Source organism: Porites lutea, chromosome 6, assembly GCF_958299795.1.
Source record: "Porites lutea chromosome 6, jaPorLute2.1, whole genome shotgun sequence".
Classification (NCBI taxonomy): domain Eukaryota; kingdom Metazoa; phylum Cnidaria; class Anthozoa; order Scleractinia; family Poritidae; genus Porites; species Porites lutea.
In genome coordinates this window covers 4,432,501-4,455,355 of record NC_133206.1, presented here as the reverse complement: position 1 = coordinate 4,455,355, position 22,855 = coordinate 4,432,501, and the positions used below count along the sequence as shown (strand labels likewise).

The 22,855-nt window shown below is 38.3% G+C and overlaps 1 protein-coding gene across 4 annotated transcripts in view; it reads right to left on the bottom strand.

Annotated features, from left to right (window-relative positions):
- Nucleotides 1-22,855, bottom strand: part of LOC140940317 (sorting nexin-14-like) — a 32,096-nt gene that overhangs the window by 8,551 nt on the left and 690 nt on the right. Inside the window, exons 2-30 of one of the 4 annotated variants that reach the window (XM_073389251.1) lie at nt 22,209-22,277; nt 21,629-21,680; nt 21,270-21,352; nt 20,402-20,429; nt 19,739-19,789; nt 19,530-19,573; nt 19,253-19,340; nt 18,390-18,474; nt 17,757-17,919; nt 16,739-16,814; nt 15,464-15,508; nt 14,770-14,853; nt 14,474-14,588; nt 13,745-13,812; nt 13,169-13,256; nt 12,511-12,568; nt 11,869-11,935; nt 11,305-11,366; nt 10,830-10,915; nt 10,175-10,224; nt 9,372-9,479; nt 8,795-8,840; nt 6,364-6,385; nt 5,834-5,883; nt 5,161-5,276; nt 4,553-4,664; nt 3,907-3,947; nt 2,487-2,566; nt 2,347-2,380 (exon numbers count right to left, since the gene is read on the bottom strand). In XM_073389251.1, the coding sequence (XP_073245352.1) occupies nt 2,347-2,380; nt 2,487-2,566; nt 3,907-3,947; nt 4,553-4,664; nt 5,161-5,276; nt 5,834-5,883; nt 6,364-6,385; nt 8,795-8,840; nt 9,372-9,479; nt 10,175-10,224; nt 10,830-10,915; nt 11,305-11,366; nt 11,869-11,935; nt 12,511-12,568; nt 13,169-13,256; nt 13,745-13,812; nt 14,474-14,588; nt 14,770-14,853; nt 15,464-15,508; nt 16,739-16,814; nt 17,757-17,919; nt 18,390-18,474; nt 19,253-19,340; nt 19,530-19,573; nt 19,739-19,789; nt 20,402-20,429; nt 21,270-21,352; nt 21,629-21,680; nt 22,209-22,277 (2,071 nt within the window). The remainder of the gene's footprint in view (nt 1-2,346; nt 2,381-2,486; nt 2,567-3,906; nt 3,948-4,552; nt 4,665-5,160; nt 5,277-5,833; nt 5,884-6,363; nt 6,386-8,794; nt 8,841-9,371; nt 9,480-10,174; nt 10,225-10,829; nt 10,916-11,304; nt 11,367-11,868; nt 11,936-12,510; nt 12,569-13,168; nt 13,257-13,744; nt 13,813-14,473; nt 14,589-14,769; nt 14,854-15,463; nt 15,509-16,738; nt 16,815-17,756; nt 17,920-18,389; nt 18,475-19,252; nt 19,341-19,529; nt 19,574-19,738; nt 19,790-20,401; nt 20,430-21,269; nt 21,353-21,628; nt 21,681-22,208; nt 22,278-22,855) is intronic. The other 3 variants (XM_073389253.1, XM_073389255.1, XM_073389252.1) reach the window with 3 other exon arrangements.

Here is a 22,855-nt window from a genome sequence, read left to right as displayed (position 1 = left end):
GCAGGATTCCTATTTTGACGTGAACAAACGGAATTTGATCGTGTTTGATGATCAGATGATTGACGCCAGTAAAGACAAGCGAATTGTGAACCTCTTTACTCGTGGTTCTCACCATCGCAATCTGAGCGTGATTTATATCGTGCAGAATCTATTTCATCAGGGGAAAGGTAGCCGCAGCATAAGCCTAAACAGCCATTATCTGGTGTTATTCAAGAATCCACGAGACAAATTGCAAATCCTGACTCTGGCGAAGCAAATGTATCCCAGGCAGACTGATTTCTTTTTAAATCAGTACGAAGAGGCTGTAAAAAGACCTTTTGGTTATCTTCTGATTGATCTGAAAACTACTACCCAAGATAATTGTCGGTTGCGAACAAACGTCCTACCCAGTGAAGAAGGCTTTAACCAAGCAGGGTTTCAGGAAAATATTCCTCAAGAGCTTCTAAAATATCTGAAGCAGCAAACTCTTTCGCCTGTCCCGCTTCTTCCAGCTATGCAAGAAATACAAGGCAACATGGATGACGTGCTTTCTCGAAACGATCTTCGGGACGATGAAAAAGCTAAACGATACTTTCAGTTGCAAAACAGATACCTGGCTTTTAAAGAACAATTAAATACAAGAACACGACCGGAAGAAATAATCAGCACTGTTCCAGACTTAACATCAAGGACACAAGATTCTTCGACAGCAACGACAGTATTCTCGACTCCCCTCAACCCCTTTAATGTAACACCTGAATTAACACAAGCGGCTATCTCTCAAAAACCCGACAAAGAAAGCCCCCCCCCCCCCTCCACCACCCTTAAATCCTGCTTTCCTGACCCCTCCTCCCACAGTAGAAACCCCATCACCACAAGGCCCGAAGCGCAAGAGGCGTCGGATTCAATTTCTAAATTATTTGGATGATCATAAATCCCATGGCAAACAGCTGAAGAAACGTCGGCATAAGAAATTTCGAGTTAGACCTTACAAGTACTCCATGGGCGAAGAAGATGAAGATTAATTAATTTCCATCCCTTCCAAATCGCTGTTTATTTGACTCTTTTTGTCACTGGTTTTCAATAAAGTTTTTAAAACTGTATCTCTTGTCTTGTCAATTTATTTGTCGCGTGTTTAAATTGATCCTTGTTAAGTTATCAATTGTTTGTGCTTTTACAATAATAAGTCAAGGTGCTCCCTTGGGTCTAGCTGTAGAGATGAACTAATTTGTATTCAACTTTAGACTTGTTAGCCCGCATAATTAACTGACCAACGCTAACGGCGCGTAAATTGACAAAACCATAAGCTCATCAAGCGCTGAAATTTCAATAGTTAGTCGTTTCCTCGAGATGGAACGGAGAGAACGCTTTCGTAATGGTGAGTCAAAATTGAAATAGAGAGTTTTCAGCTCCACTTTTTGTATGTGTGTATGTGTTTTGTTATATATCCGATTTTTAGCGCTAAATAAGAAGACATGTGTTGCTAGGGGATCGCATCTCTTATTCCTATTTTTATAAATAAACTTTCCACTCATTAGGAATAAAAATGGAGTTGATTTAAGAACCAAAAGAGTTAAGGTTTACTTTAGAACCACCTGTTGTTTTCTATAGAATTTTGATACCCTGTGCAATACTTTCTTTGGTAGACTACACGTTAAGTGATGATGTAACCATTAGCCAAATCAGTTATCCTTTTGGATACCGAGTGTTGACAGAGTGCGACGCACAAAATGTAGATATTTTATTAGATTTGTAAAGAAAAAAAAAACCGTTCCCGACAGGATTCGAACCTGTAAGCCTCGAGTCCCACCTGGCTGGCTGGACTCATCGGCCGAAAGCGAGAACTTCTTGCCAGTACCGGCGATGGCCACCGAACCACCGCTTTCCCGGCCATTTTTTGATGACTTTTTAAACTTTTTAAAACGAAATGGGCGTGACGTCAATAGGAGGTCACACACGTCCCGATTGTAACGCTAGGTATGACGTCAGAATAAAATTGGTTGAAACATGACTTCTCGTGTGTCTTACATGACGGGGGAATGTTGGGAGACTTTTCGTGAAGGTTTTACATGTAGTACTAACCCCCATGAAGTCCTGGACGCTGATTGGTCGAGAGTGAATTAATTCAGTCACGTGTTTGAAATACTCGATTCTGATTGGCTGTGTGATGAAGTAACCAGTATTACTACTTAACCTTAGTCTTAATTTCATATTTTTCAAGCATTGTCCAGCCTCGAATAGCCTTACTAGCTGCGGGCAATGCTTCTGTAATATTATCTGTTTATCAATAAAGTTTGTTGTTGTTGTTATGACAGCACTATTGCGACTACAGCGTGAAAGATTCTTAATAGTATCCCAAACCCTTACCTCGCTTCGCCTTTGTGACTGTTCTAAAATGCCTCTGCAGAAAACAAAGAAATTGTACATTCATAACGTCATACTACAAAAACTGCGAATTGATCAGAATGGAAAAACTGAGAGAAAATTCCATCAATGCAGCAACTTACTTGGGCAGTGGTTTTCGTTTTGTTGGCTCTACCGTGGAAGACAAAAACGCTTGTAGAAAAGAATCAAGATTCTGTCCTTTCTGGAAAATAAGTTAAATTCTAGTGTTAAATTCCCCTTATAGACTCCAGAATATGAACACTCTTTTTAAAAGGTCGGCCAGTCTTTTCTCATTTTAAAAATTCAACTCAGAACACTGAGGCTCTGTTCACACTCTACCGAACAGCTTTTGCGCCGGCACGAAAACCATACAGGATAGGGTTTCTGTTCACACACAAAAACGTGACTTCAGCGCGATGGTCTATAAGGAGTTTTAGCATCGATGACGTCGACGGCAGCGAAAACGTCACTTTGAAAATGAATTAGCTTTTTTTCAGACTTTGTCGCGTTTATTCCAATTCGCTGAAAATATCTAATGTAGGCAAATTTCCCTGGGGTTGGTTTCTTGGGGACTGCACTCAAGTTTAGAAAAAGAAAAAAAATTTCGTCGTCGCTCGTTTAAGTCCTCCATAAAACGTGAAATTAGGCATTTTCACGTCGCAGTCGTGCAGTAACGGCACGCAAGAAATGTACAAAAAAGCGCGATGCACGTGCAAACTTGATGTTTTGCTTAATAAACCTGTTGCTTTTTGACGTTCTCGTTGCCGTCGCCGTCGACTTTGCTAAAACTCCCTTATAACGGAGCCAAGCTGCGCCGCGCTGACCTCTAAAGTAGAGAGTCACATATCGAATAGACGTTCACACTATACCGGGGGATAACTGTACGTGTCGGCACGAGGAGCTATCCGATATGGTGTGAACATAATCTAATATAGTGATAAGTGACACACAAACTACACTATTGCCTCCCGGCAAGCCACCAATTAAAATGCTGAGATTTGCAAGCTAGTAGCTCACGAATGGTTCTCAATTTCAGTATTGTGAGTATGAATTGAAATTCTGGTCTTTTGGATAAGTGTCGCTTAGGAAAGACGGTCACGCACTGGCATTCGTATAATAAAGACGGTGTTAAACATTTAAGACTGAGACAAGACAATGACCATGCAACACGAATTGGTCAGTGTCCTGAATATATATCACAGTACAGTGAACGAATTTACTATATCTCACCCCACCAGTATAAAGGTTATCCAAGACCGACTTGGATTCTAGAATCCAGATAATCGATTACGGATTCCTTATCAGTGGAACTTGAATTCAAAATCCCGATCATCAAGCAGAATCCTATATTCGTAGAGCTGAATTCCGGATTCCACAAGCCCAGGATTCCGAATTCTCCAAGCAAAATTTCTCGGATATACCCTTACTACATGGGACGTAACACACGCGAGTCCTGGGAGCTTTGGTTAAACAGTAACTCAATGGTAATTCTATTCTAATTCCATTAACACTGCCATTAACGGAATACAATATTTCACCCACCTCTTTCTTGAGTATCGTCGTCATGGATTTAATTTTTTTGCCTGTGTATCCAAGAGGAATCGAATGGTTTAAAACAAAAACAAAAAATACACGGAAATGTCACAACTCTAAGAGGAACATGTGCGAGTATAAATATAGAAAAAAGGATAGCGTGTGGGACAAAATTTTTGCGGGAGTTTATTTTTGTGGATTTTCGATTTTTTTGTGTTTTTCGGGAAACTAATTTTTGCGATTAGGACAGAGAGGTTTTTTCTTGCTGGGTACATTTGTATTCACGTCTGCAGCTTACAGAGAGCCGCGATGAAATGGACTGATAACATTAAAGACACTATTTTAATAAGTCCTGTTTAGCGAATTTGCGTATAGAACTACAGTGCAATAAATTTGGGGGCGGAAAGTTCGAGCGTTTTTTCCAATTTGCGGTAATATTTCTTTTTGCGGAAAGCAAAAAAGAAACGTTAAGACCAGAAAAATTAGAACACGGTATGTCAGGGAGTAAATGATTTTTTAAAAGCACTCTAAGATATAACTCTCTTTTGCCATTTCGTCTCAACTTCGGGAAAAAATAAAAAGCATAGGCAGATGCTTTTTTTCTGACTGACCCACCTATTTAACACTAAAACGAAAAAAGTTAAAGCGATCTTACCGGCTTTGTCGCCAACTTTTTCAGGAACAAACATGTTACTGAATTCTTTATCAGGTGAGAGAAAGTTGAAGAGCAGAGCGCTTCCTCTCAGCAGTGGATTGGAACAGAGATACTGACAATAAAAACAGAGAAAGAATGAACACAAAATACCTTAAACCGCCGGTTGTAAGCCATGGGCTTATACGTAAAAACGAGCGGTATTGTGAGAAAAAAATATAAATTTACTGTATGCATAGGTTCGGCACTTGAGAATCACCCAGTTGTGTAGGAGCTGCTCGTAAGTTCTCTCCTGATTGGTCGCAGAAAACAATGACATGTCATTCTTTCAATTGTTTTAGTATTGTTTGGGGTCAGGGTTAGGCACTATTGGTGACCTCTCTTCCGAGCAGCTGCTACCGAATCACCGGCCGCTCCAGTGTCAAATAATACGACAGACTCTGCCGCTTGGGGTTTCTGCCGCACCAAATTAAAACTGCCGTATCAAACTGATGCAGACGCCGCTCTTTTGCCGTACTTAATTCATCAGTTAGGTTCGGCACATGAGTGGATCGGTGTCTGAACCGGGCCTAAGATCGACGCGGACATCACACGGAAGAATGCAAACTCACCTGTAAATACCTCTCAAATTGCACTCGGCAGGCTTCAAAATAAGCAGCTGTGGTCTTCTGTGTAATACTTCGTGATGTGTTACGCTTCGGTGGAAGTAGCGAGTCATCGATCTCTCCTGAAAAGACACTACCAAATTATTGCACTAGATCTTAGGATAAAAACGCAGAATTAACTAATTCTTTCACTGGAAGAAGACCTATAAATAATAAAATTGGCTACGTTTTATTTCCTTATTTTTCTAACGAACACGTCAAAATGCCGTTTAAAATTTTGGCATAGGTTTTCACTCTATTTTAAAAATGTTGGTCGGACTGTTTGGTTCTTCGTTTGTTTGCTCCCCCAAAGTCCTCCAGGCAAAAACCCTTCTACATTAGGGGCAGGTTACCACAGACTTTCCAGAATATTTTTGCCTGTGGACTGTTACGAACGTGGCTTATATGGAACTTATGTTAAACTTTATTGTTTTTTCGATTTAAATTTAAGCCAACGAAAGCAGTTTTACAAAATGAAGTTTGATTCACTCAGAAAACAGCTTAAAGTTTGTATTTGGGTACGGATTACATAATTTGCTGGTTTGCTGGGGAGCAGTGAGTAGACGTTGATTGTTGAGACTGCTGTGTTTGTGTAGCTGCTGCGGCATAAACAAACAAAAACAATATATTAAAGACCTACCATGGAACTCGTTTAATTTGCTCTGGAGGACATAGAACTCTTTAGGTCTCCTGCGATAACAAAATGCAACAACAACAACAAAAGAAATTGCTACAGGCCAGCCGTTAACGGAGGAAAACATATAAACCAACACAATTAATTTAACCAAAACTAACGGTCAATGATTGAAAGAACTCATATTAACGACGCTATACGCAATAGTTGCACTTTGTCTACATTGTATCAATACAATTTTAAAATGTAATTAAAATTATTTGAAGACTTTAGATCCCCTTATTTCCATATCAATATATAAGGATGGATCCCACTGTTGACAGATATTTGGTTATCAAAAATATTGAGAGATTCGTTAGTATGGCGACAAACATTCTAATTTCACAAAAAAGCAAAACAAAACTGGATTTGTTTTTTGTTACTCTCGATATAAGTACTTGAACTAGTTTGATAAATCTCTATGACACGCTTTTGGCTTTGTCTGATCTGAAATCGTGTGACATTTTAATAAACAGAGCGGCAGAAACCCTGCTTACCTCGCCACATCCCATCTTGTGGCTGCAAAAACAAAATATGAACAAATCGTTACGGATGTTGTTTAGATAGTGCGTTGGTCCGTATTGGGGAAAAATCGATTTTACGAACACAAGATCGTGCAATATTCTTCTAATACTGGCTGCCTAAGCAGGCTAATTTTAATAGTTTAATAAAGGCTTTATTGCTAAGTATAGTCTCTGGAAAAACATATCCGGCAATTATGCCGATAGATAGGCTCATGGCCCTCTGTATTGACTAAGTACCTAAAAGGATCTTCGCTTTAAGCAAATTAAAAGAGGCACACTTGACGTATTCTAGACGTTACATGAATTTTTGAAACAATTATGAGTCGAACTTTTCGCAGGCACAGCAAATTCGCGCTGCTAAAAACGGTTTTTCCGCGGGTCAGTTAAATTAAAAAATGAACGATTTGGGGGAAAACGTTTAACACCTTAAACCACTGAGAGAAACAGGAGAAAAAAGTAAACTTGCCGTCCTGAACTGCACCACAATAAGGCGTTCATTTGCCGGCATTATTCACGAAAGTTTAAAGATGGATTCGTCTAAAGTTTCTACCGCCACTGGATTTTTCACCCTCAGCATCAACCAAAAACAAGAGGCAGGAAGCGTCGAGATAAAAAGTTTGAAGTTTTTCAAACTGTCAATAACACTTGAAAAATCTACTGAAGAGCCCGGCTTTATATTTGACAGTTTTATTTACAGGATTATAAAAAATCAAATATAGCGGTGACAATTTTGATTTTAATTCGCCGCTTCCCTGGTAGTCGCACTTTTGCCTGTTTCGAACTCCTTTCAACTTTCGCACCATTTCTTCCCCGAACAAAACATTGAAGTTGCGGCTTTTATCTGCCGATCAAACGTTTCGATTTCAAAGAAATTCACATTCACATAAATCGGCGTTTGCCGAGCAAGACCAACAAGACCAACACATGCGAAACAAATACGAGGTTTGGACATTTGGATATAATCTACTACATCATGATGGAATACGAGGAACTACTAGACAGATTTCAAACCCTGACAAATCAGCTAGAAGTCATTGAGGCCAGTCTGTTCAAGAGTGAATCACGACTCCAAAGATCGATGGAACGAACAGACACAGTACAGAGGAAAGCCTCTAGCTTGGCTCACAAGTTCGGGGAAATGGAGAAGAACTTAAGTAAAATGGAGAAAGAAATTAAAAACAGCAGTGAGCAACCTGTCAAAGCAGATCAAACGAAGACAGTGACTGAACTCCCTGGGAAACTGGAGAATTAAACATAGAGATCAAATCGGAAATGATTCACAGAATGTGAGTATTAAAACTATTTGTGTTTTCGGATAAAATTATGGAACAGAAAGTCGGACAAGCTCCTAACGTATCATCCACGTTCCTTGGAAAGAAAATTACGCGCATCAGCCCCAGATCAAGAATGGACCAAGAAACGCAAATAAATAGGAACGTGGAGCGAGAAATCGCAAAATGAATTGACAAGGGAAGTTTTTAGAGGCTTACCAACGAGAGGAAAATTAAGTGCAGTCAAAACTTCTGGCCCCAGTTGTTTAAACGGCGGCGAGCGCTATGCACTGGATAAATGTCTATTCCGCCGGTGGAACATGAAATTGGTTTTCTCAAAAACTTAACCACTGGCTAGTGATTTGGTCAGTGGATAGCACTATCCAAGTTTTGAACAACTGGGTCGCAACTGATTGCATATGTTGTCAGTATAGCAAACCTTTAAAAAGAGTTTTAGTATTGTTTTCAGGTCAAAAGTTTAAAGCGAGTGAATAACAAACAATATTCCAGTCAAAGTATCCAAGAGAGTAAACGTTAACTATGTCAAATGTGTACGAAGACTGATACCTTTGTCTTTGAGTCTACACACCAAAAAATTGTCCACACAATGCAGGTTAGAAAAAGAATATCCGATTATGGTTACTGTCTAAACGTGAACGACAGTAAGGGGAATTATTTGAAAACAGTTTTAAAAAGTAGTCGCTGACGCCGCCGTCTGTAATGTTGTCACGCAACGCTCCTCCCTAAAAGCGTTGCGTGACCACACACAAAAAACGGCTGCGTCAACTTCGAACCCAGGGTCCTCTTCGACTTATTCCCTCCTATCTCCCTCCGAGAGTGGATAACTTTGTTAACGAATAAACAATAGTTTACAGTTGTTAACGTACAAGTTTCTGCACATCTCCAAACTTTTTAACACACGCCAACAAGAGACACCATTGGTAAAGGCTAATTGCTTTGCTGTATGCAACCAACAATACCAGTTTTCGGAAAACATTTAAGATCAGAGCATATCTTTTCCTCTTAGTTTTCTCGAGAGTTTTACGTCGCTCTGATGTGAATATAATGGTGCCAACATCAGGCCTGAGCTACTACAACTGTATTTATGCTACACTGTGGAGTAAAATATTCACCTTCCGTTATATCCCGTCTTTCAACTGATATTATGAAGATGCCTTTCTGTAAAGCAAATGAAACAAATTCTGTAGCCAAAACTCAAGCGGAACTCTACAAGTTAAAGTCTTTTTAATCCTAATCAGTATTTGGCGAATCGCAAAAACTTTTTAACAGCTATAATAAAAAGTGATAGGTGATTAACATTGAAAATCAGAGGTCTTCTCAACATTTCTTATGTTTTCCAAAGACTTCAAACGTCGAGACCGAGAGAGTCCGAGGTAGACTGGTTGATGCACAAACGGGCAACAAAAACGCGCAACTGGTTTTTAACATTGTTGCAAAACGAGTTGAATAGCAATGTTGCGCGTTTTACCGCCCACGTTCAAACCTGTCTTGCAACAAATAGCCTTGCAAGGATTTTTTTCGCAGGTGTTTTAAAAAAGGCGCAAAGTTGAACATTTTTTTGTTGTTGCCCGTTTTATATCACCGTACCTTTCGCTCAAACCAATCGCGAAATAACTCTCCGTAACAATTCAAAACCGCTGTAAATTTCAACTTTCTCTGAGTATAAATAGTTGCATAACCACAACAAACCTGTTTCGTTTCCATAATCACGTGGGGAATAGTTATCTTCCACATGCTAAGATCGCGTGATTCTTTTTCCTCCAATTCCATCTCTTCTTCGCTTTCCAAATCAAAACCCTAAAGGAGGAAAAACGTGACGCGTTGACGACGGAGCACTGACAAAAAAAATCGTAATCTGTACCATCAAAGGAAACAAAATGGTAGCGTTTCAAGGTACTCCTGTTGGGTTTTGACCCGTGATTTGTTGCGCGCATAAATTTCCAAGGGAGACATCATTAAAAGTGGCGAGAGATGCTGGAGCTTTTGGTCTGTACATGCAATGACTTTATGGAAGAAGTTCATATAAACTAGAAACGTGCATAAACGGTTTCGTTAGTCGTTTTTCTTACGATTGTGACTTAGATACATATCGATCTAGACGTTTCGACTGCGTACTGCAGGTCTTCAACAACAACAGTTTATTCAATTATCAAATAGTTTAAGACTATATTATCCACAATTAGCGGGATAGTGTCGATCTATTGAGTAAGACTATAGAACCACCGTGGTTGTTAGTGATTAGTTGGTGGGTTCGATTTAAAGCATTGTTGTCATTATTAGAGGAGAAACCTATTCCCTCGGCGTTCTTCTGTCGTAGCGATCGACTGCTGTATTGTCTGATCACACATCGCAAAACTGTGTGACTTTCTGGGGGAATAGGGCTGGGTGAAGAGACTGGCCGGGTGACCGCCAGCGAATATTCTGTCGGTGTAAATTAGCTTTGAACCCTGAGCTACTGAGAAGAGACTAATGTAGTAAGGAGTAGTATTTACCGGTGGTGTGTCTGGGATATCAAATGCGTCTTCCTCGTATGGTGAATCATCTATTGAAAAAAATTAAGGGACACATGTTTACAGTGCCTGGGTAAATCAGGATTAATACATGATATGATAGTGAACTAGGGATTTAGAAGACATTTTACAGTTAGCTGTAGCTGAAAGTTGGAACGAAGGATTTAATGAAAGACAGCAACGCAATGGCAATTCAATAATCCATTTGTCACTTTCCGCGTTCTACTACGCGACTTTGCCCGCCGTGCCGACGTATTGGATTCATATAATACCGCATTTTAGATTCATTTGCCATGAATCCTGAAAAAATCTATTTAAGAGTAAAAGTTGTAAAATAAAGCCAAAGATATAATCACCCGTAGCCTGCGATGAGGCGCGATCTGTCAGCATGGGATTAGGGACGAAACAAAGTCTAATTCTCACCCCTTCCACTGATCGTGTTTTTACTCTTTTCAATTCAGACGAAGGGTTTGGGAGTTTAAGATTGAGGCTAAACTCAGGAAATACCTAGTGCCCTCTTGCTCAAAACTACACCTTCACCGTACGATTACGAGCTCAAAGACATACACCTTACAAAAGCAATAAAAGGAACGTTCGATATGTTATAAACCAATCGAGGCCACTGAGCTGTGATTACCTTTTGTTGGATTCATCATTTTATCTTTGAGTTTTCCTGCCAGCCGTGAAAACTCCGCTAGGGGATCAAACTTTTTCTTCGAAACTCTGCGAAAAGGCAATAGTAATGACCTCCATGAGACCACGAAGCTATAGTAGTTTTGTATAGTATATAGTAGCTTAGGAGTACAAAAGACGGCCTCATGTTAACGACAAACGTATATTCCTTATATAAGAAACTCGCATAGCTTTTTTTTCAACTCATCGTTTTATACTAGAAAGTACTTAAACTAAAACAGAGACGGAAATTACTCCTAGCAACGAGCATCACGGTTGTATCCGTCCGGAGGGAAGGGAATGAGGGAAGGGCGGATACAGTACTCGCCTAGGTGGCTTCAAGTTTGAGAAAACGGTTTCCGATTAGCTGACGAGCTCCTTATACAATTTTTATCGTTCAATAACATCTCACAAGCACAATGGCATTTGAGGCTCATTACCTGGAAGCTGGTTTGTATAAAGGTTTGGCTGGCAATCGGCTTCCACACAACAAAGAAAAATACTGTAGAGAAAAAGTAACCCATTATTTAAGGGAACTATAGTAATGAAGATACCCTCAAATTAAAAGAAATATTAAGAGCATAATCTGTCTTCTTAAGGCCAACGGTTGCCAAATGTACATGCGCAAAAGCCTTCAGTCGTCCTCGGCGAGATCGGATGTGACGTCAACCGTCAAGCTTGTCAAGAGAAGGCTGAGTCTCTAACGCTCAATCGCATAGCTGGGGCTGGGACGTGTGTGACGTGACTGTGCTGTGACGTGTGTACGCATGTTTCAGTACCAACTTTACCCTATCAGGGAAAGTAAGGAGGAATTGTGGATGACTCAAAGTAGTGTTCGCGTAATTTTCGAAAGAGGTCAACGATCTCTTGTGGATTCTTTATGGCTGGCTTAAAAATCTCCTGCCACTCTCTCACCCAATAACAGAGAAAAAAAAAAATCAGAGTGGCTTGATCGTATGCGTTTTGCCGCGTTTAAGTACAACGAGGCAGTTGATGGTACTTACATCATCGCTTTGATAAAATAGAGGAAGAAACGTTGTCTCCAGAAGATTATACGCATATTCATAAGCTCTAAAAAATCGGTAAAGTCATATTTCAATTAGTAGATAAATTACAGTTAAGTCGTGAAAGTTTTCATTTAAAATGGTCTTAACAATGCAAATGTATTATCGAGCAAACAGAAAACCGCCGTCAATTTTCAAGATCGCTTAAGATAGCAAATTAAATGTCTGACGCTCATTCCTAAGAATGCACAACGTACGCAAAAATAGACCATTTCTGAGTTGCCTAAAGCCTCTGTTTCAAGGCGAGGCTAAGTGCGAAGACATTGATATGAAAACGATTTTTTATTTTCACGCGAATAAAACTCATTTTCACAAGAAAGGTTTTGCATTTAGCCTCGTTTTAAAAGTGAGAGTCTTTGGAACTCGGTAATGGCCTTTTTTATAGAGGCTCATATGGTGGAAGAATTTGGCGCGGGGCCTTTCATTCAAGATCAGGTATACGTTGAAGAAGATTTTCAAAACATAACTTAATCAAAACTGACCTCTAGCGTCCCGGACCTCTAGCGTCTTATTGGTAGATCAACTATACGCGGGTTACTTAAGTCACAACTTTTTTCTTTTTGTGTTTTTAAACAAACCTACCTGGATAATAACGTTGCCATTTTTAATCGTTCCATCGTATCAACATTGCCGCTAATACCTACAATTAACCGAAACAATTTTAGAGTATGGTTATTATACCGATGTCGGTTTTACAGAAATTTATCATCACAGGGACATCAATTGCTTATTTTACCACTAGAAGTAGAAAACAAAAAAGTCAAACAGGAAAGAGAATCAAGCAAAGGTCACGACTAATCTTCCTGATCAGTGTAGCCTGAGAAAATAAGTAGCGATGTATTAAACTCATGATGTCTCAGCAAATTGTAACTAAGGGTTGATTTCCACTGTTGCGTAATTTTTACGTGCGTACGCAAGTAAAAAAAACGCGACAGTGGAAATCAACCCTAAGGGAGAGCATTTTCCTTTTCCGATTAAGAAAAATGGTCCAATTATTATAGACATATAAATGGGTCTAATTCCTGCTCCGCTCGCAAGAATAAATCGTTTTTTCTTTACATTTCTCAAGCCAGCTACATCCGATGTAACTGGCTTGGGGCCCACTGAGAATTATATTCAGAGAAATCATTCTAATTCAGGCTGCAAGCGAACTCTCCTGCACCGCCGCCTCGATGTATTTACCCCCGAGCCGAGAGCTTGCTTGAAGGCTTAAAGGCGTTGTTCTTTATAAATGACTTACATGATTTTAGTTCTCTAACGATTTCTGCGTCAAAGTTTATTCTATCAACTGCGGCGGTGTCAAAGTAGGAACGGAAGATTTCTTTGACCTGAAAAAAGTGAAGAAAAGTGAAGCTACAGTTGTCGCCAAAATTAATTGAAATACTGTAATTATGTCTCAACTATTTTGTACCTCATTGGAATTAAAATACCAAAAAAATGAAGTGAAGACGTTGGCCCCACAAGTTTAAAAACTCTGCGCGACTGTCCTAAAACCAACACGACAAAAACGCAGCGAATAATCGAAAAAATGCGGAGAAGAGTGAACAAACGCGAACGTCTTCTAATCCTCTGAGAGATCACAAGGCTAGATTGTAAGGAGTAACTAAAAATAAAAACTAACATCACAAGATATGAACCCTAAATCTAAAGCTTTTATGATTTTTTGAGATATATCATCTCCGTCAACAATTACAGGATGGGCGTGCACATGTAGTGACAAAATTTAGTAGAAGATCAGATAAACGAAATAGCGCAGTACAACAAGCCTTCCTTGTCGTCATTTCTGTATTAAAATATAATGCGAAGTCTACTTTACCTCTTTAATGAGCAAAACCTCTTCTTCTTTTGTTATTTCTGGGGTGAAAATTCTCTTATTGAAGTCCTCTGGAATAATAAATATAGCACCGAAGTAGAGGTGAGTAGCAGATGATATTCAAGAGCGCGAAAAGCGCTAGTCACTAGTCTAATAAATACAAATTTACTTAAGTCTATCTAACCTGAGATCAGGCCCAATTTCATATTAGCAGCTTTCATGCCTTCTCTCATCAATTTTACGTAGTCGCGCCAAAATTGGGCCTGAAATAACTAGTCTTAAACGATTAAGCTGCTGAGGCCAGTTTTCGCTTCGACCTTTCCACCGGAATTTTATCATGTTTATTTACCAAGTGAGACAAAAACACAGCCTGATCTCAGGGTAAGTCTACCATGCCTTTATTGAAAGGACGTTATCGTGAACAAAGTAGAATGGACGAAGAAGTGTATATTCTCTATGTCATTTTGAAATCTTTGATCTCAGTGTCTATGTGTGTCTCGGTATTAAATGAAAGAAGATCATCGCAGTATACAGACGCAACTATTGGAGATACGACATGAAAGCCTGACCTTCAAAATAAAGGTTCCCAGCTGGCCTGTTAGCTCAACTGGCAGAGCTCTGCACTGGCATTGCACAGGTCAAGAGTTTGAATCCTATTCAAGCCTGAATTTTTCAGGCTTTCTTTTTGCAACTGGGATGAGATTCTTCCATTGAACATTTTTTTTATCCTACCAACGGTGAGGCAAAATTGAAGTATGTTCAATGCTCCTTCACTTTTCATAAACTGCATGAAAGGAAATAAGGCGGATTGTGCGTGAAGAATGTCTGCTATTGACAAATGAAGAGCCTGCAAATTAAAACAACGAGATGAACATAAGCACACACTGTAACGTAAGCTGTTGACAAATGAAGAGTTTGAGCCAACTTCATAAAACTTTACGTCGGACGTCAGTAACAGCTTTAGAGCGCACAGGCTTTAACTCTCATGTAACTCTTGTGGAGAGTAAATAAGGCAGTGATTAACTTACTGAGTTTGTAAGTGGAACTCGCGGTTTGGCAAACTTCGCTAGTAGAGGAACTTTAGGACTCGGCGGCTCATCAGAAGCCACCATCTGGGAACAAAAAAAGTCAGAACTGGTGTTAGATTCAGATGTTACTCACTAATTTCTAAATAAAGGACACGCTTTAAAGTACAGCACATTATTAGACTGCGAGCAGTCTCTCTTTTTCTTCAGATTTAGTGAGAGCAGTGCACGCGCGCGGGAGGGGAAAAGCCGCAAGACGCGCGAAACGAGGGCTCCCGTCTCGCGTCTTCAGTCACGCGCGTGGTCATTTGCGTGTCTCGCGCGTTTTGCTCGACGGACTAAGAAAAAAGAGAGGCTGCTCGTAGTCTAAGCACATTAGACCTTTTCGCCGTTTCTCAATAATCCTATTAGTAACAGTCTAAACGGGAAAACAAAGAGCCAGGCAAAAACAGCAAACAATGATATGTCTTAGTCATGTTCGACCGTCTGTAACATAATACTGTGGGAGTGTAAGTAGATGGCTCCACGGTTTAATAAGCTCATGACGCGGCTACTGTTTTTCGTTGCCGCGCGATTTTTCAAAGAGTTAGAGCCGTAAACAGGTGAATAAAATATTTCCTGCAGCAAAAAAAAGCCGACAACATCATGTTAACTTGAAATAACATGCACCGAAGAAATGCTAAAACAGCCCACTTACTGGTTCTTTGTCCAACAATATCAGGAGGAAGTTGTTAACAAAGTCCTTTCAAGAAATGAGAAGTCAGATTTAGTTATTAAAACGAAGAAATAAACTTCTTTAAAGTCATACGTCGTTTTATTGTGTAGCAATAGCAAAGCTGATCTTTTCACGTTTAAAGATAACATGTTGTTTTCACGTGTAAAGATACCATGTTTTCGCGCAAAAGTTCACCTGGTATTTCATTGGTGTTTAGGGAGTTTTAGGCCCCCATTCACACATATCCGTTTTTGTTTGAAACCGAATGTTTTTCCTCGGTTTGGCCTACTGTCCACACGTATCCCGTGAAAACGGTCACCAAAAACGTATCTTTTTTTCTCGAGAGTGGAGATTGTTGAAAATGCCGGCTTCTCATTTACGAGTGGACGGACGAAAAGGGAGTTTTTCCGCTTCGATGATGTCATACATCATATACTTCTAGCATGACGCATGCTACGCAAAGGCTGGTTTTCACGCTTATGCGGACCCAGTGAAAATCAAAAATCGCAGTCGTAAGAAGTCATAAGCGCAACAGAATAGGAGTCGAAAGAATCAGAACGTTTCCACTTTCTTCAGACTCCGTTTATGACTCCGTCGCTTACGATCTAGTGAAAACCAGATTGTCGAACTCGGAAGCAAAAGCGGAAAGATAAACCAATCATAATGCACATTCCCATGCTTTGTAATTGGTTTAGTTCTTCCGCTTCTGCTTGCGACTTCGACGACCCAGTTTTTACTTGATCGTAAACGACGGAGTCGCAAGCGGAATCAAAAGAATCAGAACGCTGTTTTAACTAGATCGTAAAGCTCTACGCTTCTGATCACGACTCCGACTCCATCACTAGTGAAAACCAGCCTTAAGGTGATCACATAACTTATTGTCATAGCAGTCTTTCCCTTGATGCAGGCGCGGATCCACACCGGTTTCCACCGTTTTACGGAAATCGGACAGATTTTTCATAATATATATATTTTTAATAATTAAAAACACTTTCCAAGTTGAAACCTGGGCAATATGCTTACTGAGTGACTCGAAAACCCAGGAAAGGGGACTTAAAGAGTTAAACACCAATACATTTCTGGGGGGGCCCGCCCCCCAGACCCCCTTAGATAGTGCTTGCGCCTTCGGCCCTCGTTTAGGAAATCGATCAGTATTTATTCCAGATCCGCGCCTGTGATGATATATGTTGAACCCCCCGGGGACTTAAAGAGTTAACGCCACTAAATTCTGTACTCTTTTCTCTTTTTTCAACTTACAGGGTCAGAAAGTTTGTCAGCTGCCGATAAAAAGACTGCACTGGCTAATAACTCTCGTAGCAAAGATACAAGGCTCCTGAAATACAATGCAACAGTAGACTCAATTTCTACACAGAAAACCACGGTCCAACAACAGAGAAATTCACAAAACCAAGAAAAGCAGTTCAGAGCGTAAGGTTACCATTTTTACAGTTAAACGTTCATGAAACTTTACCTTATGTTGTTGATGTCCTTGTTGTTATTTTAGTAAAAAATGTTTTTGGTGTTTGAAAACTGAAAACGCGTTCTTACCGCGCCGTTTTTCAAAACAAATATAATCGGTCATGAAGCATGCATATTAAAACGCAAAAATGAAACTTTTTAAACCTAAAATACAAGTGTTCTCCCTTGTTCGTTCAAATTAAAACTTAAAGATCGATTTCGAGGAAAGAAGAAACGAGATTTTTCTATAGAAAAAACCTCCCAGAACAAGGATAAAAACCAACAAAAAAATCAACCAAACTCGCTCCAGTTATTGTTTTGCGACACTGCTGCGAAACGAGATGAAAAGCGATTTTGCGCGTCTTAGTTCAATTACCACTTACGAATCAACAAATTAGGTTGTTGGAGGCTGTGAAAAGTTGTTTCAGAAAGTAGAGAGTAGTTCTACTTTTTGCAACAGCGTTTTACAACCTGTAACAACTTGATCTGTTGCAAGACAGGCTTGACTCGTGGATGTCGAGAAAACGCCGGGCGCAAAATATGAGTATTCAACTCCTTTTGTAGCAATATTCCAAAACAAGTTGGATATCCCTAGAGGATCAATTGAAGTTTTTGGGTTACTGACCATCTGCCCCTCCCCTAGGTCGTACTTTTGCCCTAAGTGAGAAGTAAGTGTTAATGCTGACTTAGGAGAGAGGTAGGTGGTTAGAAACCTTAATTGAAGTTGCACGTTTTGTTGCCCGTCTTACCGTCGCTTAAGATGGACACGTATGGAAGTAGTGATGGCTCATAGCAAGACTGCTTTCTTGTAACGTACCTGCATCGCAAGGCATTTGGAGGTAACAGAAAGGGGAGAATGCTCTCTGATAGTTTTCTCAGATACTGAAGTTCCATTGGACGGCTTTGCAGTGCACAGTGCATTCTGGGATTAAATTGTTCCAGAATAGCTGTCTGCAGACTGGTGGAACGTGACAATGTTACTGTACAAGGAAAAAAGATGGTAAGTTGATCACTACAGATTACTTTTATTTTGAATGCTAAATTTTCAATCTTTTGAGTCACATTATTCACGATCAGACCACTAATGTCCTCAATAATAATAGTACGTTTTTGCCTGATACATTGACACTAAAAAAAGACTCCAATACGTTATTTTTTTCATCCTTGCTACCTCTCAAGAAGCTTATTACCGCCCATTTGCTTTGAATTTATTTCCTCCACCACACTCTGATGAAACTGTTACTAGGGAGGTCTAAAAGTCTTGCCTTCTCACTGACTGCTATCAAGTTAACATTACTTAACGTAACATGAGTTCCCTAAAATTACATGAGTTGTACATGCAATCAAATCGATTTCCGGGATGTTAGGCAAATAAACATAAAAAATAAAGAAAGTGAGTATAAATATTAAATATCACTAAATCAACACTCATAATGGTATTTTAAGTAACCTTTTTCCTTGGCTCTAAGGTACGTCTCTAAATGCTTTAATCCTTCTTTCCCCAAGTTTTCTGTGACTAGAGTTGGAATGTCGATCTGCAAAGTATTAAAGCAACACCATAAATAAAGAACATTTTCCCCTGTATCAGCATACATGCATTACATTAGCAGTTCAATTATTTCAATATCTGATAAAAGGGATTTACATTCATGTATTCATACTAAACAGGAGCCATAACCTACTTCACAGTCGTACAGCTACAAGAGTGACTGAATCATTTCTGGTACATTTTTATATATAATACATAATTAACTCGAAAGCACTAATGACCTGACTAATTTTGGATATGAGTCATTCTATAAAAAATGCACAAGACGTTCCCAATTTTGTTACAATTTTGTCACAATAAATCAAGTTTGATTGCCCTATGTTAAATGCCAAGTTATAGTTTAATAATATATTCAAAACACAAGTCCTGTTGGTATTCAGCTTTTCTATGCTAATATAAATATACCACAAAAAAAAAAATAATTGAATCTGATTGGCTGAGAGGAATGCAGTTTTTAGTACAAACAGTGCAAAAACAAGTATTTTCTGGGTTCTCAACAGTAGCCAATATAAACAGATTCCACTACCCTGTAATTTTGACTGGTAAATGTTTTCATGTATATATTCTTAAGGGGTAATCATGTGACTTTTCTCCTTCAATTTGGAATTCATTACTCATGTGTTTTTTCAAAAAGCTCAAATTGCAATTTTGATACTTTTTGAAAAAAATCTTGGGCAGAAAAATTCCAAATTGATCTCGAAGTCATTTGATACCTTGACGTACACTATTTGATTATTTCATCTCAATATGAAAAGCTGCTTTACCTTACGTATCCTTTTTATAAGCACAGCTGCCATATATCTGATGCTTGTGCGGATTTCATCAATACAAGTTTCACTACAGCTTAATTCCCTAAAGAGTGGTAGACAGTGTTTGTAAGTAAAGAAAAGACAATTATTAATAAAGGTAACAAAGTCATATCAAGTGAAGTTTTGTCTCCCAAAGCCAGAGTTTTGTCACTATAACTAGTTTATAGTTATGTTATGTCACCAAAATTTTATATTGTGTGTATTTTTCCTGTTTTTATATAAACTGACTAACCTGTACCAATTGTAGATATAGTTCTGAAGAAGAAGACTAAGAAACTGAAAAAAGTAAAATAAGAAAAATCATAAGGCCATAGTCATGTCATTCATGGATAGCACTGTCAATGCCAACTTACTCTCAAGTCTAAAAATTACTTATACAAATACTTTTAAAAGTATCACTGAACATTTAATTTAAATAATATAAATTGAGTAAAATCAGACCTCTTGCAAGGCACTGTCCACTGATTCTGGGATGAGGAGATCCTCCCATGGCTAGGATAAGAAATGTAGAGTATGGTAATATTGTTGAAAAGGAACGTTAAAAATGTAGCTGGAAATAAGCTTGTGCAAATGGAATATAGGCAAAATACATGTATATTAAGCAATTTGCAAAAATCGCTTTGATGTTTGACTTTCAAAGGCTGATTCAAATGTTTGTCTTAAAAATAAAAATATAAAATTATGAAAAAAAAATAAGTTTTTGAAAAATTATCAGCATATTGATAGAAACAGTTCTATGTAGGTGACTTATAGGATTTTAAGTATCTGCAATTTAGTTGGGTCACACTATAATGTACATCGCACCCCTCAATAAACTACAGCTGTAGGGTGTTCCTTATAGCGTGGTGGAAAATAATTTTGATTCTTTATAAGGTAGGTCCTGGGTAGTGGAATGACCATAGTTAGAGTAAGCCGATCCCTATTACATTTTTAGGATGCTCATTTAGTCCTTGCTTTCCTTTCTCTTACATAAAAAGGCTGGTTTCACTGCATTGACTGAACAACAATTCAACAATAATTATTAATGTAGCTCCATGGTGACAGGATTGCTTAATATTAAAGGAATATACTGGAACTGAAATAATTTCTGTTTACAAAACTTACCTTGAGCTTTGCCCTTGAAATTTCTGGTCTTATTGTGGGGAAAATAAAGAAAAAGTTCATCTTACTCTGCTTGAGTGCTCAAAATTATTCTTTTCCTTTTATAAACAATTTATAACAATAATTATTATTAGATAAGGTTTTTGTGATCCAGGAACATGATCAAGGTCAAGGTAAGTGTTTTCAGCCAAGCAGAAGTGGCGCTAGCTGATAACACTTTCCTTACTCTGGATAATTCACAAAACTAAATCTACTGATTGATTCATAATACACTGATATAAAAAATAACAACAAACACATAACTGTGGCACTGAACACAGTCTCTTTGTGATATTTCTCTTGGAAATCATGCATTTAACTTGATGCACAACCTACAGATTAGTGATTAATTAACAAACTAATCTGTAGGTTGTGCTGACAATTTCCTAAAATTAGCTGTAGGTGGGCCTTTACTGCCCATAAAAAGAAAGACATTGAGTACAATTTTTTATAACAATAACTATTGGACAACATATAGTGGCATGTGATTATTTATAATAATTATGTTTGTGCAAATAAATGCAATACATCATCTTTACTCCATTCTTAGATTGGTTTTCATGTTTTATTATTTATTATCATTGTTCTACAACAATGAGGTACCAGGCTTTATTATTAACCACAAAATGAATTATCAAAAGCTGTTGCGTATACTGCATGATGGGGTTAAATACATGTACAAACAAAAGTCGCTTTTGTAATACAGAGGAGGTGTTTGATTCATGTCTTATAATATGGATTTGTTTGATCCTGCATGCAGTTGCCCCTGTTGTGGATTGTTTTACACTGAAAAAAGATACAAAACAAAATTATCAAGAATTAAATTTCTCACCTATGACGTTGACATTTACAGTTTCCACAAATAGTACATGTCCCTGAAACAACTTTTTGTTGCTGATCAAGATCCTCATTATTCTGGTAAGAAATGAATAAAAATCTAGAATATTAATATTTTGTTGCATCCTTTCAAATTTTCTTGGTTTGAAGAAATTTGCTTAAAGCAGCTTATTTTTTTATTTTTCTTTGACTTGGATCCACCAAGAAAACTTCTCGGCAAAATACATTTCTCAACCAGAGAAACACTCATTTGAGAAGAAGGAACAGCAGCATCAGAGGACGAAGAAGAAGAAGAAAAAAAAAGACTCCATGCATAATTCAAATTAATTTTGAAGACTTGTTTGGTTTACTTACTCTTTTTCGAGGGCCCCAGTGTAATAAAAAAGATGGCAGAACTGAACAACAGCTAAATAAAGAAAACAAATTTGCTTGGCTAAACAACCCAGTCATAAAAATAATGCTGGCCCAAATCATAGACCTCTTTCATAGTGGCGGCCCATTTATTTTTTCTTTCATAAGAATATAAATGAGCCTTTCTGGTCTCATGTAAAAGATTATATTAATAGTCCTCCATTATGAAAGAAGTCTTTTTGGGTTAATAATACCTGCTATGTGTACGTATAAATTTCATGTCTTGCACATTCCCACGCTGTAGCACAAAAAATACCCAGAAAGACACCAAAGCAAAGAAGTAAGAACCAACTTCCATTTAGTAATTTAATTATATACATTGCTAAAAACAATTTTCAATCAAAAAATTTAATAATTACTCGGTAGCCTAAAACTACTCCATTTTCACAACGACCTAACTTTTAATCCTTAAAAGTATTGTTACACATATGTACATTAAATTAATATATAGATAATCTGAGGATCAAGGTAAGTAGACATGACCGTTGACCACATAAAACTTAGTCTTCTTCATGTAACTTACCTAAATACAACAAATCCTACTGCAACACCAAAGGCAACAACCCATATTCCAATGAGTAAGGTGGGACAACTAAGAGAAAAGAAAATAACAAGTGTTTAACATATGGATCAGTTTAATATAAGTTCAGCTAATCGACCATGTCTTTCAATCTAAAAATAAATACGTCTAAATTAAAGGAACACTTAGCTAGAGTAGCTAGACTAGTCTCTGCTATCACAACTGAATTGAACTGAACTCAGCTGAACTGAACTCAGTTGTACTCAGATTGAACTTCAGAAGATGCCCCTTACCTCCCCCATGCCCTTTCTTCCCGCCCCTCCACTCAAGCTGGGGCTGTACAAGACAGCTGTCCTTCACTCTTGTAAACATTTGAGAAAGTTATTGACATAAAGTAAAACGAAAATCTTTGTAATATGAACTAAATTTCAGTAATTTTAACAGAAAACTATCAACATTTTATTCAGTATATTAGAAACCACATAAACATTTGCTAACCCACCCCTTCCATCAAACCTTGAATGAAATCCGTCATGCATCCAAACTTGGATAACTTGTGATTACTCCAAAAGTCCTCTCTTATTCAAACCCAGACTATAACTATAGGAAATGATCATTCCTTCCATTTAAGCTTGTTTGTGACTTAACAG